The sequence below is a fragment of the Muscardinus avellanarius genome, assembly GCF_963383645.1.
Source record: "Muscardinus avellanarius genome assembly, chromosome: 3".
NCBI classification, from domain to species: domain Eukaryota; kingdom Metazoa; phylum Chordata; class Mammalia; order Rodentia; family Gliridae; genus Muscardinus; species Muscardinus avellanarius.
In genome coordinates this window covers 128,263,925-128,283,081 of record NC_137788.1, presented here as the reverse complement: position 1 = coordinate 128,283,081, position 19,157 = coordinate 128,263,925, and the positions used below count along the sequence as shown (strand labels likewise).

General features: G+C 46.1%; 1 protein-coding gene across 4 annotated transcripts in view; it reads right to left on the bottom strand.

Annotated features, from left to right (window-relative positions):
- The window catches only part of TLN2 (talin 2), a gene marked incomplete at its 5' end in the record, with an annotated part of 195,398 nt that overhangs the window by 89,006 nt on the left and 87,235 nt on the right, over positions 1-19,157 (bottom strand). For 3 of the 4 annotated variants that reach the window (XM_080692223.1, XM_080692224.1, XM_080692225.1), the window contains 5 exons: positions 5,563-5,656; positions 12,434-12,573; positions 13,637-13,834; positions 14,999-15,118; positions 16,433-16,641. In XM_080692223.1, the coding sequence (XP_080548349.1) occupies positions 5,563-5,656; positions 12,434-12,573; positions 13,637-13,834; positions 14,999-15,118; positions 16,433-16,641 (761 nt within the window). Of the gene's footprint in view, positions 1-5,562; positions 5,657-12,433; positions 12,574-13,636; positions 13,835-14,998; positions 15,119-16,432; positions 16,668-19,157 lie in introns of all 4 variants that reach the window. The other variant, XM_080692222.1, reaches the window with a different exon arrangement.

Sequence of the window (19,157 nt, the reverse complement as noted above, 5' to 3'; positions counted from 1 at the left end):
TTTGAGTTACAAAGGGTGGGCAGAGTAATGGAAACTGCTGAGCTGTTCAGTTGATGATATGAGGGCAAGTAGGAGATACTACGAACAAGCTCATTTCACTGAAGAACCTCTTCTCATGCCCTGGATAATCAGAAATGTTTTATATTTGAAATCCTGGAATAATAGTAATATTGGCAACCCAGATATCATTCTAATAGAGTGCACCTAGGCCAACAAAGTTCACTGAGATCAAAGGCCCGAATATCATGTATATTTGCAAAAGTGAACAGAGCAGAATAGGCACCGATTCAGCCCTTTGAGAAATAGTTTCAATTGTTTATGAAACACTTGGGTCCTGTGATAACAAGTCCCTTCTTGCTTCCAGCTGTGCACAATGGGCTATTGCTATTGTCAGAGAGGGCCTCAACTGAATGTTTCAGAAGCTGCCATGGGTATTCTCACTGTGCTAGACCCACATGAATCATCTGGAATACTAAAGGATCATCATAAAGGTATAGCTGATCTTTGTACCCTGAGATACTCACTGGGCCCTTTCAATTAAGACCAGCATTGGTGAGGTCGGCTTTATCTACAAATGGACACATTGACTTCATGTTTACCTATAGACATTCCATAAGCATGCACAGATTTTTCAATAATAAATACATGACTATGACTACAAATTGAAAAGCACACTGTTCTGGACCACTAAGAGCCCCACAGTCTCCTTGACTGTGTAGTGGTGCCATCCCTCCTCTTGTCCTGTGTACCTCTATGTGCTACAAAATAAAACAAAAGGGGAAATTAATTCCACTGAAAGGGACACTTATCCCAGCCTCTTTCTCTCCCAATTGTCATGGAATAAGCTTTCCAATACTTTTTAGGCAAAAGTTGCTCATCTACAGACTAGACCCAACATCACAGGCCTCTTTCTAATTGAAATAAAGTATCCTGTAACAAAAATAAATCAGTGTAGTGGCAATGGGAAACAGTGGTGATAACTCACCAAATCTGGACTCTCTTCAGTACCTTCCTATCTGGATTGGAATTTTTGGCTCCTGTGGAGGCCCAGAGGAAGTACAGGCCAGTGAAGACAAGACCCTTAGCAGTAGCAATGTGTGCGCATCCTGCACAGCTGCAGAGGTATACATAGTTATGTAAATATGACTAGGCAAAATGTAACATACATGCCCACATCACGCTGGCGTAGATGTGTGCCATTTTGCCCAGAATCCTACATAAGGGATGAGTCTGTGAGTAGGTTGCTGTTTGTTCTCCTCCAGTAGCAACTCAACATACATTCTTCTCCCTGGAGATCTCAGTGCCAAAACCTCCCCAGCAACCACAGCTGGCCTGCGACAGGGCTCTTGGTAATTGGTCTAGTCAACAGGATAAGGTGAGTGCCCCTTCAGGGGAGCAGCCCCAGGAGGGACCACTCAGCTATGGAAAGGAGCAAAGGCATGCTACTCTCTCACTGAGAAATAATTAGCTGCCATATATGCTGCATGCTTAGCTTGTGAACCCACTACAGGTATTAAGTCTGTGATGGTGTAGACTATTTACTCTATTGAGAGTTGGCTGAGGTCTTGGACCCTCACTCCTGGACAGGGATAGCTCCACTCTGACAAAGTGGAGCACATACCTAGAGTAACAAGTATGGTTTTCTAGTAGCCCATTGTCTGAACAGTTATACTGTTGGGGCTGGTGCATTTATTTCTGAACTGTAGCCCCCTCGGAATCCACAGAGTGGGAAATGCCCAAGTCCCTATGAGGAATGAAACCCATGGAAGTAGGAGACACCCCAAGCCCTTAGGTATAAGGGAGGGAGAGCCCTTATACCTGCAGAAGCATGGCATACTGATGGCTGCTGTCATGGGCAGCAGTCCACGTGGGCAACTATGGTCTTAAAGCCCATACAGAAATGTTTTGGTATGAGACCAGTGCTGGACACTCCAGCCAAAGGGCTGAGCTTTTGATGGTCTGGTTATTTCTCAGGAAGGAGACTGGGCCCTTGCATGTCTGTACAGACAGCGGGGCAGTCTACCGAGAGCTAACCTTGTAGCTGCACTCTGAGGAGCACAAGAGTGGTTAACTGACATCACCCATTGTGGGACAAGAATGTGTGGGAGGACCTGTGGAGATGGGGCCTCAGAAAAAAGAGCTACTATATATCATGTTCCAGGGCACATGCTTTGGCAGGCCCCCAGTAATGCCACCGATGCTTTAGCAAAAGTTTGGGCTCTCCAACTGCTCCCAAAACCTTGTCAGTAGCACCGTGGTTACAAAAGTTAGGACACATAGGTGCCGATACCACGGGGCTTGTAGCCCAGTGGTAGGGAATGCCTCTTACCCGCTGTAATACTTTGGATTTGCGGTGTCCCCCAACCCTCTCGGAAATGGGGTGGCAATGTCAGAAGCAGGGCTTGCTGTAATCTCAGCAATGGATAAATCCAAAGCTGGATTTCTGTACGTGGTGGCCCAGGCTAGTAGAGCATGACTGGAGAAGGTGAGTCCCTGGAGCTGCAGGCCTTGGGGGTTAGATGTTTCTTGCCCCCCTTGTTCTCTCTTTCTTCCAGCCTCCTCCTCTTGATTCTCACCGCCTTGCCCTGAGACCTGTGGTCCCTGGCCTCACATGGAATGAACACAGAACTTCTAAGGAAACTGGTCAAATAAATATCCCTTCCTCTAAGTTATATGGTCAGAACCTTTTAGATTATCGCTGTGAAAATGCCGACTAATACACCTGTGCTCAAACACAAGACGCTGTATGGCAGTGTCTGTGGTGTGCAGAACACTACCCACAGAGACGCAGGGTTCCTAAAACTATGGGGCAGGTTCCCCAAGGTACTCGACTTTTCTAGGAATGGCAGGTTGACTGCCCAGGCCCCTGCCCATGGATCAGGGCTCTGGTACATTCTAGTAGCCATGGACACAGCCACAGGTTTGGGTTTTGCCTATCCTGTAGAGCAGGTCAACCAGCTACATACTGTAGCTGCTCTTGAATAGCTGTCAGTGGCCCATGGTCAGCCCTTGGTAGTGGCAAGTGACAGATGTTCTCACCGTACAGGCTGTCAGGAAAAGACTGGGGCTAAGGACAGTGATATACACTGGCAGCTGCATACTCCCTACCAACTCCAAGCAGCCAGAATGATTGAACACGTCAATGGACTACTCAAAAGACAAGCTAAAGGTCATCTCCTCCCTAGCCATGGAAGAGGTGGTGGGCACAAGTGCCCATGGTAGTGTGGCTTTTAGTGAGCAACCTCAGCTGGGCATGGTGGTGCTCGCTTGTACTCCCAGCACTTGGGAGGCTGAGACAGGAGGATCACAGTTTGCAGCCAGCCTCAGCCACTTAGTGAGGTCCCCCACAGCTTAGAGACCCTGTTTCAAAGTAAAGAATGAAAAATAGGGCTGGGCGTGTGGCTTGGAGGTAGAATGCCCCTGGGTTCCATTCCCAGCACCACAAAAAATAAATAAATAAATAAATAAATAAATAAATAAATAAATGAGCTCCCTTGCTGCACTGGGCAGGCCCCCGTAGATAAGGTAGTAGTAGGAACGCCCCACATCTGGATGGTTACAGGAAGCTCTAAGAAACCCTGGCTACACCCAGAGGTGAGAGAAGGCGCTCTTATTCCCTGAGCTTGAACCTTTGCCCCTGGGGTGGCAAGGTGTCTAGGAGGGCCCTGGCATGTTCAAGCTTCTCAGGAGCCACAGGTTGTACTCCTGGAACCATGGGGCCTAAGACAGAGGTAACTGAACCCTTGCCTGGTACAAGTGAAATTCTCCCATGCGTGGAAGGCATAATTTTGAAAGGTACTCAGGTCATAAGACTATGGCCTATTCCATTGCCTACTGTGGAGGATATTCCTACCCCTTACCTCCTACCCAGGGGTGACACCATTGCCTTAGAGTGGCCACTATTCTCTCAGAAGATGTGCATGTTGACTGTATCCTCCCAGAAGGGAAGGACTTACCTAGGATAGTCTCTCTGTCCTGTCCCACCGCCCAGGTTAATGGCAGGGAATAGCCTGCTTTCCTGGTCACGCATCTTTGCAAGACTGCACAACATCTTGGGTCTGCACCAAGCTACCAGTGAAGCAGCTGAGGGTCTCCAGTGGTGAACTGCACCCGTTAAAGCAGACAACTGAACTAACTTATGAAGCTGGAACCACAGCAACCCAGAATGGGATGAGCAACACTGCATAATAGAGGACTTATTGCACACAGAGCCTAACAATGCCCCTCCCCTCTTGTTGGAATATGCTACAGGGAATGGGTGGTGCTCGCTTGTAATGAACCATGAACCTGGTTCATGGGGGAACATGGAGTTTATAAGCATAGCACCTTTTTGTATAGAACAGGTGAACTGGTCTGTGTTTATTTAAAACCCTGGATGGTTGTCTCAAGAATTATGTCAGAACATCATGAATTTACTGGACACCAACTGGTGGTGGACTAGGTGAAAACTAATAAGGACCAGGCCCACTGATTTTTTCCCAGGTGGATATCTCTGGGTTTGTGGACATAGGATTGGCCATATGTTCCTACCCACTGGACAAGAAGGTGTACCTGGGAAGACCATACATACAGGAAAAACTACTTCCCACTCTCCCCCATAAACCTAGTAACTGAGACCCCTTGTATCATCACTGGCACCATGTGTGCTGGGTCGCAGAGTGGTTCCACCATTAGCCTTGTTTATCCCAGAGGGTGGTATACAGATGTAGACTTACAGGTCGAAACCTCAGCCCAACGTGTTGCAGAACCTTTAAATATATCCTATCGGGCTCTTTCCCTTTTAATGGATGAAACCACCCAGATGTTGACGGTGGTTTTACAGAATAGAATGGTGTTAGATCTGCTCACTGCTGCCAAGGGTGGAATGTGTGCACTTTTTCGTGTAGAATGTGTACACATTCTAGACCAGCAGCAGGTTCAGCAAGCCTTGAGAGGGATGCAGAGGAACAAGTTACTCAGGTCTTATGGGAGGAACCACTTCTAGCCTGGCTCCTTCTGGAGACTCTCCTTGCCTGTGTGGCTGGAGGAACAGCAGTCCCTTGTTGCACCCTCCACTGTTGTGGTATTTGGGCTCAATGTCGTGCTCTCTGGGTCCACTTGTGCCATCACCCTGTGGGGTTTGGAGCGTTGGGACCCAGAGGAAGTACAGGCCAGTGGTAAAAACATTACCCCACACAGCCAAGATGTGCGCACAGCTGCAGATGTGTACATAATTATGTAAGTATGACTAGGTAAAGTGTAACACATAGGCTCATGCCATGCTGGTGTAGACATGTACCATTTTGCTCTGAACCCTATATAAGACACAGGTCTGTGAAAAAAGTTGCTGTTTGTTTTTCTCTAGCCGGAAACTCCACATGCATTATTTTTGCTAAGGACCTCACCACCAAACCTTCCCCTGCAACCACAGCCTGCCTACCAAGGGCCCCTGACAGCTCCAATGTCTCCCAGAAAGACAGAAGGTGACGACAAAGGAGAAAAAACTACCCCTGATGGAAGAAGGTACACATGGATGCTGGCGTGCACACCCTTCCATCCTCGGCAGCCTTCCCAGGGACCCACCTCGAGCTCCCGCAGGGCGTTGTCACACTCCTTCTGCCCGGGGGCCTGCTGGGTGCACAGGGTGATGAGCTGATTGATGCTCTCGGTCACGGCTCTGGAACAGGGCGGAAAAGGTAGATTAGAAACTTAAACAAAAAACAGATCTTCAGTAATTTCTCACTGTTTAGGCTGGGGTCTCCTTGAGACCACGACCCCAGGCTCTACACAGCACCAAATAAACCATGTGTAGCACACCCTGGGAAGATAAAAGCAGACTCCCCGCTATGCGTCTGAATACTCATGTGATTTACCCCTGAGGGGTACTAACAGTTTATATGTGAGAGTTAGGGAGAAATGGGTCATAGGAGGAACTCTTGAAAGAGGAAATCCTATAGAGGAGCAAACAAGACAACCTAAAGGAGGAGAAAGGAGGGGGGAAGAGGAAAATCTCTAAAGCACACATTGTACTTAAGCATATCGAAGTCAATCACTAAGCCAAGCAAGGGAGGGAGGGACGGGGAGGGAATGGGGTGGGAATTGGGTAGGGGTTAAATCAGCGATGAGTACATGTTTGTACACACAAGTTTTTTACCCCAATAAGTTGTATGAATATAATGCACCAATAAAAAAAAATAAAAAAATAAAAAAAAGAATTTAGGATTCCTTTTTGATATATTCATAAGACAGAATTCACAATGACATTAGCAATAGCAGAGATCATATTAACAGTTTTTTATAAAGACCTTTCATTGAGCAGTCCATGAAAATGAGATCATCTAAGCAAGGCTATTTTGGGTAGCCTGTGTATATTTAAGAATGTTTCATATATGTTTAAATACAGAGATAGTAAAATGTCTACGATTTAAAAATCTCTATTTTGCAATAAACTGTATGAATGACTAGTTCCTAGCAGCCTTCCAAAAATTATTCTTTAAAACAGCCATTTTCTTTGTTAACACCAATAGGTATAAATTAGAGACTCTTGCATGAGTTGACATGCATTTCTATTCCTAGATTTTGAGAAACAGTCCGATGTTTATCTACATTGACAAGGCTTCCACAAGGAACATCTCTGGCTTAACTTGTCCTAGGTTATGAAATAGATAATTTAGAAAGCCGAGTTTGAGTTGATTCGTCGTAAGGTGTGAGATGCAGGTTGAGTGTGGTTGTTAGCTTTTGTTTTGTGGCATATGGATGTTCAACTGTTCAAGCACAACTTGTTCAAAAGGCTGGCCTTTCTCTATGGAAATGCTTTTGCAACTCTATTGACGATCAATTGACCACATCTGAGTGGGTCTACTTCCAGACTCTCCACTCTGTTCCATTGACCCATGTGTTTAATTTTTCATCAAAACCACTGTCTTGCTTACTACATCTCTATGTACCATCTTAAAACTAAATAGAAATGCTACTTACCCTGATTTCACCATGTACTAAATTATCGTACTTTATCCACTAAATATGCACAAGTACGTCAGTTCAAAACACTGAATATCCTAATGTTTTATAAATGAATCAGAGGGTGATCAGCTAACTCTCTAAGAGGATGCTACAAATATGGTGCAGAAATAAGAGTTATACCTATGCCTGCCTACCTGATTCCAGAGTCAGATCCATCCCCTTTTCTACAGGACATAATTGGTCTGTGCTTCTGACAGGGCCTAGACTTCTATGCCTATTTCCTAACCACTATAGCTATAGGGCAACTTAAAACAAAGACGCATATTGTGTTTAATCCTGAACATTGTCTAATATAAAAGATGCCTCATTTTATTAAATTGGCTTTGCAGCTTGCCACAGAATATCAAATTAGACGGGAAATGAGGCTGCCAATGTACAAAGGCAATCAGTTTAATTATTTGCTGAGATATTCTTTTCAATTTAAAATTTAGCTAGGGTGATGGGAAGAAGAAAAACATTCCTGAACTCAAGAAAGGATACCAAAATAATTTTTACAAGATTGACCGGTGGCTGGTTTGTTTGGGGGAAAGTGCTTAATTAGGGTGTCACTGGGAAACAGTGTGTCTTCCCACTGTGCTGAAGAGAATGGGCACAACTGAGACAGCGGAACAACCCGGGAGCGTGCAGTCCAGGAAGTATGCATTTGAAGAGTCCGCCAGAGTCCAGCAGCATGTCCCGAGTGGTGGCCCCCAAGCCCACTTCTGAGTGGACAGGCTGGCACCGACACCGTGTCCACAGGTGGTGAGGGCCTTGACTGAGTGGGCACGCTCACTGGGGGCCACCCCACATGTCACAGGCACTGTCCATCCAGGTTACTTGTTTCCTGTTTACCTGTTTTTAAAAACCTAGTTTCTCATCTGGAACTTTCCATTTGCATTTGGTGAATCCAGATGATACACAGCTGTGAGAGAGCTGCTGCTTTCCCATTCTTTTTTTTTTTTTTTTTTTGTGGAGATGTGAAAAATTTTCAATTAAGAATTTGTGACAAAAAAAAAAAAAAACAGATTTAACTAGTTTGTGACTGGATAATCCATAAGAATGCCTGAGCCATGTTGCATGTTTAAATGAGTCACCTTGGTAACTGACCCAAGTGGCATTATTTAGGTATGAGTCATCGCAACAATTTATTTTAGAGTCTGGATTACATCGCCAAATAATAAACTAAGTGGTCCAGAGGCAAATGGCTATGTATCCCTGACAATGAAAAATATTTTTATGCTTCAAATGATAGAAGTTATTTGTATGAGCAAAGGATTAGTAGTGATTTTATAATATTATTTTCAAGAAAGATGTCAATAAATCTCAAAAAATATTAAATCAATTTACACTATACTAAAAAATTACCAAAATTAGCAGGGTCTATGTTCTACATATATCTAAACAGGCCTGATCTGTGGTTACTTTTAGTTTTTCCACATTTTTTTTTTTTTTTTTTTGGTGGTACTGGGGTTCCTGGAAGCCCTTCTACCTCCGGGCTACGCTCCCAGACCTATTTTATATTTTTGAAACAGGGTCTCTTACGCCAGCGCGGCTGGCTTCGAACCTGCGTGATCCTCCTGTCTCCGCCTCCCAAGCGCGGGGATTACAAGCGTGCGCCACCACGCCCGGCGTCATTCCACAATTTTTTTAACGCTCAGAGCTATTTAAGCTTATTGTTAAAAACATAAAATGTTACATAATTATTTCCGAGCCACAGATAACATTGCCTTATGTTTTATTCTTTAGGTATATTAAAAAAAAAACCCTTTGAGGTTTTAAAGGGCTTTCTAAACTAAAAATCTTTTAGTGTCCAGAGACACTGAATTTATTCAACTGAAGTGCGACAGCTCTGGCTGGAAACAGTAAAGATACTGAATTGGAATAGGGTGAGAAAAGAAAATCAGCCAGGTTGTGTTTCTGATCTCCGGTGAAGCAGAAATCACCTGGTGAGGAGCTTGGAGGGGATAAGACTGTGCCCTTTCTAAGAAGAAGAACCCAAGAAAGCAGTAACCAGGGAATGACCGACAGGGCATTGATGGGGCACTGGAGGAGGGGCCAGATGAAGGTGGGGGGGGGTCACAGGAAGCAGGGAAATTAACCTCAGCCACGGAGCAAGGATTCTGCATAGAATGGAGCGCTCGGTGTGAACTGATATGACCAGGAAGGCCGTGGCCAGGGAAAATCCTGATTTGGAAAAAAAAAAAAAAAAAGAAAAGAGAACATTCTAGATGAGACCAACAGAGAACAGAGGCCCGTTTGTATTTCTCTATTTTATGCAGGGAAGGCCCTCTTCTCCTCAGGCTGCTTGCTGGACTGTCCTTTTTCACAGTCTGTTGAGGCAGGAGGAAGCTGCCAGCAGGGACTTCAAACCAAGGGGCAGCAGCCAGGGGGACAGGAGCCTCGTAGAGGAAGGACTGTGGCAGGGAGGTCCTCGGCTCTGGACGCCCCTGGCCAGGGGTGACGGTGCGCGCCAAGGCAGGCGGGGGCTCAGAGGCCACATGCCCTCCTTGCCAAGAGCAGCTGGTGTTTTAGTTTCCTTCCCGAGGTCCAGGGAGCTTCAGACCAGCCCCTGGTTGGGGAAAAGGCTGATAAATGGTTGACACAGGGTATCCAGATCCATCAACAGTCAGCACGGAGCCAGAGCCCAACAAATGACATAGGAAGAAGATGATCAAGCTGGACACAGGCAGAAAAGGCCTTTCTCCCTGCAGCAGGGTGAGCTGAGGGACAGGGGTCCCCAAATGTCCTCAGGCTCCCAGGTAGAAATCAGAGCCAAGGAAAATGACACACTACTTTTTCTCCAGAAGCAAACCTCTTTTGCTGGAGTTGGAAAGGCCACAGATGAAAAAGTAAAGACAATGAATCTTTACTACTCAGTAAATAGTAAATATCTGAGGAAGGGGAGAGAAAGGGGCTACAGATGCTGACAGGGCAGCAGGGTGGGCAGAACTGGAGACATGGAGGTAGAGGCGGGCAGGGCTTGACTCCAGAACAGGTAGGGCAGTGGAACGGAGACGAGGACAGTGGAATCAGGTCCCTGCTGCTCCACCTCCTTCACACAGAGGGAGCCCCGAGCGGGTGTGGGGCTCCTTCTGTGTCTCGACCCTCGTCCACCACAGCCACATCTGTCATGTTTAGTGTGCACAAGGGCAGGCCTGTGATAAACATCTGTGCAACAAACCCATGAAAGAAGAAGAGCATGAATGAGTGAACCCCCACTTGAAAGAGCTTTGCACCCCAAAAGGAGCTTGCCTGACCCGCTGGACCAGGCTAGATTGTGCTGGGCAGCCATGCCACGGAACAGAAGTTTGTGGAGTGTGCCAAGAAGCCAAGGAGAATGTGCCGGCGTCTTTTTGCAAGAGTTCCACCCCAGACAACTGTTTCTACGTGAGAAGCTTTAAGCGCAGGCTTGGCTATTAAAACACCAGGCCAGCTGCTGAGAGCCAGGCAGAGGGAGCCATTTCCTGGGGTTCCAGGTCCTGTCCTAGGTGCCACCACCAGGGGGCCCGAGAGACCCACGGCCACAGTCCAGCAACATGCCCCCAGGGTCTGTGCGCTTCCTTATCTGGCTTTTATAAGGCCAATTTATATTTTCACTTTCTTCCCACAGTTTTAGAAAGTGAACAACACGTTCCACGTTGAACGCTATAATTTGGAAATGATGCAAAAAAAAATGAAGATAATGAAAAACATCTGAGTGCAGATACCTGGGAACGTCGGTTGCCTTTTGCAAAGGCTTTTTGTGGGGAAAAAGAGCAAGAGAGGGGGAGTTTGATATCAGAAACAGCTGCTCAGCAGAGCAGGCATCACCCCCATCCCTGCCTGAACCCCCTGCTGCGAAGGGAGGGCACTTGTTTACTGGAACAATCACAGAGTATGAGATGGAGGTGGGAAGATAGGAAGATCATTTTCCATCCTCAGTGGCTCTAGTTACTGTTTGCAGCTAAAATACATGACCTACGATTAAATGAAGAAACTCAAGGGTTTGTATGGAACCAGCTCTGACATTGTCTAAACCTCCATAAAAGACAAACAAAACCCCACTCTAAGCCAAGAAGGAAAGAGAAAGAGGATTCAGCCATGTTACAAGGAGAGCTGGGAAGGGCGGAGGGTGGATGCGAGTCACATCCCCATGCTGCAGATGGGAAAGTTTAGACAGGCTGGGCCACTTGGGCAATATGACTGTTAGGCAAGCATCAGAGCTTGGGCTAGAATTCAGGTCTCCTGACTCAGACAACTTAAATAGCCACTGCGATCCCAGGGGAGACATAATAGACATGACAAAACAGGCCAGCAAAACCGACTTAAAAATACAAAAAGCAAGCAGAATCTAATCTCTGATCTGCACGTTTCAAAAAGGTTTCCAATTACTCTCCCTTCCCCTAGTAGTCTCTCATTTAATGTTTCACCACACACGCAGCTTTTCCATCTATTATATGATGTCAAATAATGCAAAGAAAACATTTGTTCTGCCACAGACTTGCGAGATGCCCTCCTCTCTGGTACGGGGACGTGAATGTGGGATTGCTTAGATGAGACTGTCCTGAGCTCTCAGCGTGGCCGCTCCACGCACCACATTCAATCACTAGCTATTGAAGTGCAGTGTCACGGTCATGGCTGGGGAGCAGAAATTGTACTGCTCATTTCCCTGGGTGGGAGCAACAGGAAAAGAGGACACGTAAGTTGTTCCAAATTCGGATTCATGTTTTACTTTAGTTCAAACAATGTGTTCCTTCAGCCACCCCGTTCATCCTAAGCTGGAGCCCTTCCTCATATAATAGAGGGAACATGTTACATTCAATCCAACATCGAGCTTAATAAATGTCTGTTGAATGGCTTTTGAGCCTTGTTTTTCTCTTTGTTTTTCAGGTTGTTTTTTTTTTTTTCCTGATTTCTTTTCCAACAAGCATGTATCACTTTTATAAAATGAAAGACCTTAAAAATCCATTTCAGCTTTCAACTTTAAAAGTCAATGGAGGTCTTAAGTCTAAGCAAGTCCCTGCTGGAAGGGCTATATACGAAGACAGAAGATGCTGGGTGTGGTGGTGCATACCTGTAATCCCAGTACTTGAAAGGCTGAAACAGGAAGATTGCTGGTTCAAGGCCAGCCTCAGCAACTTAGTGAGACCCTGTCTCAAAGTTTAAAAAAAAAAAGGAAAAGAAATTGGAGGGAGGGGCGGGGAGTGTAGGTTGGAGGTAGAATGTCCCTGGGTCCAACACCCAGTACCACAGTAGAGGAGGAAGAGAAGGAAGAGAAGATTACTACAACAAAAGATGTTCTAAGTGAGGAAAAAAATATGGAGATGAGCCAGGTTTCTTGACTGTACTTCCAACAACAGAAGGAAACCAACAATTGTTTGTTCAGCAAAAGTGGCAAGATGTCGGGTACATCCTTTAAACTGCAAGGACACCATTTAAAGACACATGAAAGCAGATTCTGTCCCATTCTTACCTTGCAGCTGCAGCCAGAAGATTTTTGGCATTGGGAGCTCCTGGATCTACAGAGAGAGACTTTGCAGCTAACAACAGCTTGCTGGATGCCATAGAAATATTCTTGAGGTTCCCTATCACTTGGATCTGGTCTTCTTTTGTCTGAAAGGTCAAAAGCCAGAGACATTAGGGACTGTTCAATTCTTCTAGTAAGCATTCAAAAGCTAGGAACAGCATCTTGGAGTAGAGGCAAGTTACATGCGCAGATAGCATTAAGCCCAATCAGTGTGCAGATGCCTAACTCATTAAGACAATGACTAGCACCTACCTTTCCCTAAACAGATGCTCAGAGCAAGATGCACGTGGCAGGGAAAGAAACTCATTCCCAAGTGGGTCAGCCAGGAGATGCGCTTCCTCCCAAGCAGAGGGGGAGGAGGGGAGCGGAGCAAGCTGCACCGATACACAAACCAGGCAATGACTCCAGCATCCCTGCTCAACAATGCTGGGGTTGTTGAGTAGCTTGCACATCCCAGCCTGGCACAAATGGCCAGCACTGTCTCAATATTCAGAGCTGACCGTAACCCTGATGTGGAAAGGGACACATGTCTTGCCTGGCTTGCCATCTGAGCAAAAAGCCCTTTGTGCACAACAGAGAAAACACACCCTGGCTATCTCTTTTAGGGAGTTCATAGGAGATCATAAAAACAAAAACAAAACAAAACAAAACATCCCTGAAAGTTGCCACGAGACAAGTCATGTTATTTTATTCTAAGTGAGGGTTTATCTGTTTACCTGAAGGGTGTAATTTTTAATCATTTGACATTGTTGAAGAAGACACAGTCTATTCAAATAATCTCAAACCTCAAATATATGTATATATGTGTATATATATATATATATTCATATATTTATTATCCCACATTTAAAGAGCTGTCCTCATCTCTGTTAAAATTCTCCTTCCTCCATTCTCCCTCCAAATGGCAAAGTAAAATGATAGAGTCTGCTGGAGGATCATGGGAAAAGTCATCTCTCCTCACTAGGAACACCTCACACATTAGCTGACTGCATCTTTGGGAATGCCATTCCTGTGAGGTCAGGAGCTTCCAAGGCAGCAACAGGAATGTTCTGTGGCCTGTTTACAGGTCCCCTATTCCCAGTCACCCAATCGGCCTCAAGGACAGAGTGAAGAGGCTCCGTAGCTCCCAAGAGCCACCACAGCACCCACCTGTGCTTGGCCGGCCATCTCAATGCCAGCATCAAGGAACTCATCGAAATCGTCACTGAACTTCCCAGAAGCCGCCGCCAGCTCTCCACTCTGGCCCCGGGTGGCGTGGACGACTTCGCCAGCAGACTGGTTCAGGTCAGCTGCTGCCTGGTTCAGTTCACTCTGGGCCTCCTGGAAAGGCTTTGTGCTTGCAGGTAGCTATGGGGACAAAGGGCACACCCCATGAGAAGCTTTACCTTATGTGAAAGGGATGAAGGAAATCATTGTGGAGGGAAGAAAGGCTTCCTAGGGATGCATTTCTGAGTCATTAAACCCAAAAGGCCCTGTGCAGCCCAAGCCCATGTGAAGTTGACCTTCAGCACCACACTCATTCATCCACACACATTTCTGGAGCACCCACCCTCAGTGCCACACTGAGGATGCAACATTTAAGTGGGGTGAACAGCCATCCACGACGCTCACACTCACATACGTGGCAGAGGGGACCCACACCCAGGAAACCTGACTCCAGGATCCAGGCTCTGGGTCCTCACACTGTCTTGTCTCCCTCGAGATGGAAATTCTGTTTTAGCTTTTTAGAACTAAAAGGCCGAGGCTATCCGACTTCAAATCGTGTTCTTCCCAGCTTACAGTCACCAATTTTGCACTATTAGTGGTCTTTGTTAATAACAGAATTCCTGTGTCCTTTGCAGAGCTATAGCCATTAGCAAAAAGCTCCAGACAGCTAAGCTCCACACTGCTGGCTGCCCACACACACTGCCTGTATACTTGCGCACACACAGGCAGGGGCAGGAACAAGCTTCGAGGTGACATCTCGTAGAATACCCAACGAGTCCTGGACACATGTGCCCCCTTCACTGCCTGATCATTACTACGTGATAAGAAGCCAGAGGATCACATATCTGCTCTTCTGTCTCCCTGGAATGACCCAAAAGCTAATCGTACTATGGGTTCAAAAGAAGAAGGGAGCCGGGCGTGGTGGCGCACGCTTGTAATCCCCACGCTTGGGAGATGGAGACAGGAGGATCATGCAGGTTGGAAGCCAGCCACGCTGGCTTAAGAGACCCTGTTTCCAAATAAAAATATATATATATATATAAATAGGTCTGGGAGTGTAGCCCGGAGGTAGAAGGGTTTCCAGGAACCCCAATACCACCAAAAAAAAAAAAAAAAAAAAAAAAAAAGGAAGGGAAACTCAAAGCTCCACCTGGGAAGTTTGCTCATCAGAAAGCAAAACAAGGGAAAAGCAACTTGGTAAGAAAAACAGGATTTCTAAGGGAAAGATTAGCTGCTCAGAGATTCCATGGGGGAAGAAGACCCACGTGGCACCCCAGTGCCCCTTCCCAGCCAAGAACCTCTCACCGAATCCACAAGCAGCTTCTTGCTGGACTCCCCGATGCTCTTCAAGGCCACGTCCACATCCTTCTGCCCAGGGAGGCAGTTCACGCAGTTATTCAAGGAGTGAGAGACAGCTTTGGCCACCTGGATGCACAGGGGGAGAGAAACACCACGAGAAAGCAACTTGCAGTACAAGCAATTTTGTACATTTCTTAAGAGTGAGCAGGGAGACTACACACAGCTGACAGACACGGAAGGTATCCGCCAGCATCTACCTGATGCTGTTTACTAAGTTAAACCACCTCATCCAGGTCTCTTGTCCAAGAGCAAAATTCCACCCACTCACTGAGGGGTGGAACACCTTGTGATGGGGCACATCCTACCTGCTCTCCAAAGCCAGGGTGAACCACAACTCTGTGATTCCAGCACAACTCTCCCCATATGAGGTCAGGCTCCAAAAACCAGATACCTGATAGTAAGCAAAATGGAAAAGCCCCCACCTTGAGGGCCCTGCTGAGGGTGCTGAGGGAGGAGCAGGCCTCGAGTTCTCTGGATTACTGTCAGCCAGGTCTGTGGTGGATTTCTGCTCAGTCACCCTCCAGTGCCACCATCCCCAAACCTCACTCTGCCTGAGGTTAAGCCAGAGCTCCCAGCACTCTCAGACCATCTCAGAGCTGCTGGCGTGCTGTCTTTCTGAATGTTGACATGGCTCCCTGTTTGCACTCTGGTATCCACAGTTAAAAGGGAAGGTAGCTCTTTGGAGGTGAGCTCTGTCATTCCCTTTAATTTAAAACATCTTCCCAGCTTTGTGCCTAGAATTTTTCTTGGCTGGTCCCTAGACAACTGATTTTATCAGGTGGTCAAAGAATCGCCGAGTGGTGGGGCATGTCTGTAAATCCCAGTACTCAGGAGGCTGAGTCAAGAGGATCACAGGTTCAAGGCTAGCCTCAGCAAGTAGTGAGACTCTCATCAGCCTAGCAAGACCCTGCTTCAAAACGAAAATTAAAAAGTAGGGTTGTGAGTGGACTAGAGGTAGAATGCTTCTGGGTTCAATCCCTAGTACTGCACATACACAAAAAAGAATCAAGAGGCAACGGGGAGGCAGAGGTAAAAACTCTAATGACAGAACTCAGTGTATCCATCTCACCATTCAGTCTAGGTAGAACACTACCGCGCACATTAGCTTAACACAAACACATTATGTCTGGGGTTCCAGTCCTCCCAGGACAGAGTTCAAAGGCTCCCATACTCTGCATTGACTGTGAAGTGAGCAGAGAAAAATACTAGGAAGACTTCCCAAAGTGAGTACCACCCATGTGATACTATCACTATACTTTGTCACTATACTTTGGAAGATTCTGAACCCATTTGCTGAGTCCAAGCACTGGAGACCGTGCATGGGAGGCTGCCTGCCAGCTGGTGCATTCATCGAGAGCAACTCCCACCTCCCAACCTCACCTGCGCTAGTCTCTGCTGGCTCTCTGCATCTCCAGGTGCGATCAAGGCCTGCTTGGCTTCTTGGATGAGCATGGCAGAGCCCTCCATCACGTCTCGGGCAGAGTCTAACATGGCATGGGCAGCTGTGGGGTCGCTTGTAGATGCAGCCACTCCTCGGGCAGCCTGGGCCAGTGTTTTCAGAGCTTGGGCCGTCTCTCTAGCAGCCACTCCTGGGGATATAAGCCCACCAGACTTTCTATTAGAGTCCATCCAGAAGTCCCATTTTCACTTGTAAGTAGGCCTCTGGACCAAGGCCTTCCTCTGGAGCAGGGTCTGGCATAGAGGGAGCTCCAGACTAAATTTCATAAAATGTGAATTGCTGTGCTTCTCTAGTAAGTATCCCAAGCCCTTAGCTCTGGGCCAATTCAAGACAGATGTCGTAAGAGATGTAATGCTAAAGACTACCTCCTGCTTCCTTGGCTCCCACGGCTTGAACCTCAAGCACAAAGTACACAGGGCAATGGGAGGTCCCTGGGTGTGGCCATGCTTAGGTTTGCATGAAGTTATTGTAATGCATTTTTTCTTCCCAATATAAACATAATCAAGTGAACAAATCTATGGTGTATACAAGTGTACACAACTGTATACCATCACCCGTGTCCTTCCCCAACAGTGCCCCTAACACTAGAAGTAATCACTATCCTAACATCTGCCAGCTTGGACTAGCTCCACCTGTCCTTAACCAGCGTGTTAACAGAACCAGACAGTAAGTACCCTTCGTGCCTGGTTTCCTCCCATCTCTCTGTGAGATTCACTCACACTGTTATGTGTAGTAGTTCATTAGTTCATTCTTTATTCTTGCAGTGTAGCACACTGTTACATGGACAGGCCAACATTTGTTTAGCCATTCATCTGCTGATGGATATTTGGTTGTTTCTCTTTGGGCTATTATGAATAGTTTTCAAGAAAGTTCTTGTATATATACATTCAGGTGGACATATAGAATCATCTCTCTTGGACCCCAAGCTAGGAGTTAAATTGCTTGGTAACAGAATCAGTACCTATTCTGCTTTAGACAGTTCTACAGTTTTCCATAGTGGTTTTACCATTACGCTCTTCACCGGCAATGTATCAAGGGTGTGGTTACTGTGCATTCTCACCAAGAAAACTTTAAATTCTAGTCCGTCCAGTGGGTGTGTAGTTGCATCTGAATGAAGTCTTAAACTCCATATCCTTAATGAGTATCCTTTTCATACATTTAATGGTTGTTTGGATAAGCTCTTTTTAAAGTGCCTGTTTATCTTAAGATCAATTTCTAAACAGATGGCGAAGTTGACAATAAGCTATGAATATAAACTAGTCCTTTAAAGCTACAGCATTACCTTATGCAGAATAAACATGAGTCTAACTGCATGGCACCTGGTCTTGGCCACCAACAAGAGGATGGTGGTTGGAGACACCAGGGCATAGAACCGAAGGGACCTGAGAACTGCAGAAGAGGTGACCACCTCAAACTGTGTCACAATGAGGCCTGACAGGGCCCTGTCCACACACTTTACACTTTAAAGGCAGCACCGAGCTGAACTGCAGTTTTTCAGCTCCAAGTCAGGCAATCCTCAGAGTACTCTTCGGAAGAGATGACTGTGAGGGCTCCTTGTTAGAATATATCACATGTGTGTGAAAAATACACACAACACTGTTTCTCAGCTCTGGGATCACTGTCTTCAGCAGGACCAGCCGGGTGGTCTCCAGGTGCCCCTGAGGGTGGCCTTTGCCAGCCCTGCTTCAGCCAAGCTGGCAGCGATGCTGCAGGTGGTCTCTGCATGACTGACAATGAGGTGCCACAATATAACACTGTGAATGGTCTCAGACCCATAAAATAGACAGCTTTGCAGCCACAGACTCACTAATCTGTAAATATTTTGTTTGTCACACAGCTGGGATAGAACTCTACAATCTAATCAAGGCAGATTACAAAACTGCCAATCTACGGTTTATCACAGGGCTTGTGGAGTCGAGGAATTTTAAATCAAGAAAGCTAAGGTGAAGGAGAGAAGCTGAGTATAATGATCATTCCACTTCATGTTTAAGCTTTTGGCTGAGGGTTGAAGGATGTTACTGCTAAAAAGAATACCAGTTGCAATTAAGTTCTTGTTTCACTCTGTCTCGGTTGATTCCCTGCATGGTCTACTCTACTGCCTTTTTACACGGACCTCAGTTTCCCGCAGGTTTCAGGAGGGCTGAGGACCTAGAACTGATTGTCCAAGGTTCTAGCCTGCGATTTCCAGACTTTTCCTCTTGTCTTCTCAGTGTATCCCATTTACTATTTATTATTGGGGACAGGGCTTTTTTCAAGCAGTGGTGCTGGGTCACATGAATGTCCATGTGGGAAAACAAACAGGAATCCTACTGCATACCTATGAAACAGTTCAGATGCATCACAGTTCTAAATACAAAAACAAAAGCTCTAGAATGACAGAAAGGTATCTTCATGATCCTGAATAAACAACAACAACAACAACAACAACAACAAACACAACTGTTTAAAAACTAGAATCACACTGAATCAGTTTGGGGAGAATTGACATAAAAGTTTTAAAGAGGACACAAAAAATACTAACCGTAAAGGAAAATAACTAAATAACCCTGTTCATTAAACAACACATTTAAGAGAGTAAAAACACAAGCCATGAGATACAAGAAACATATCTAAATGACACAGAATTCCTCCAAGTAAGGAAAAGAT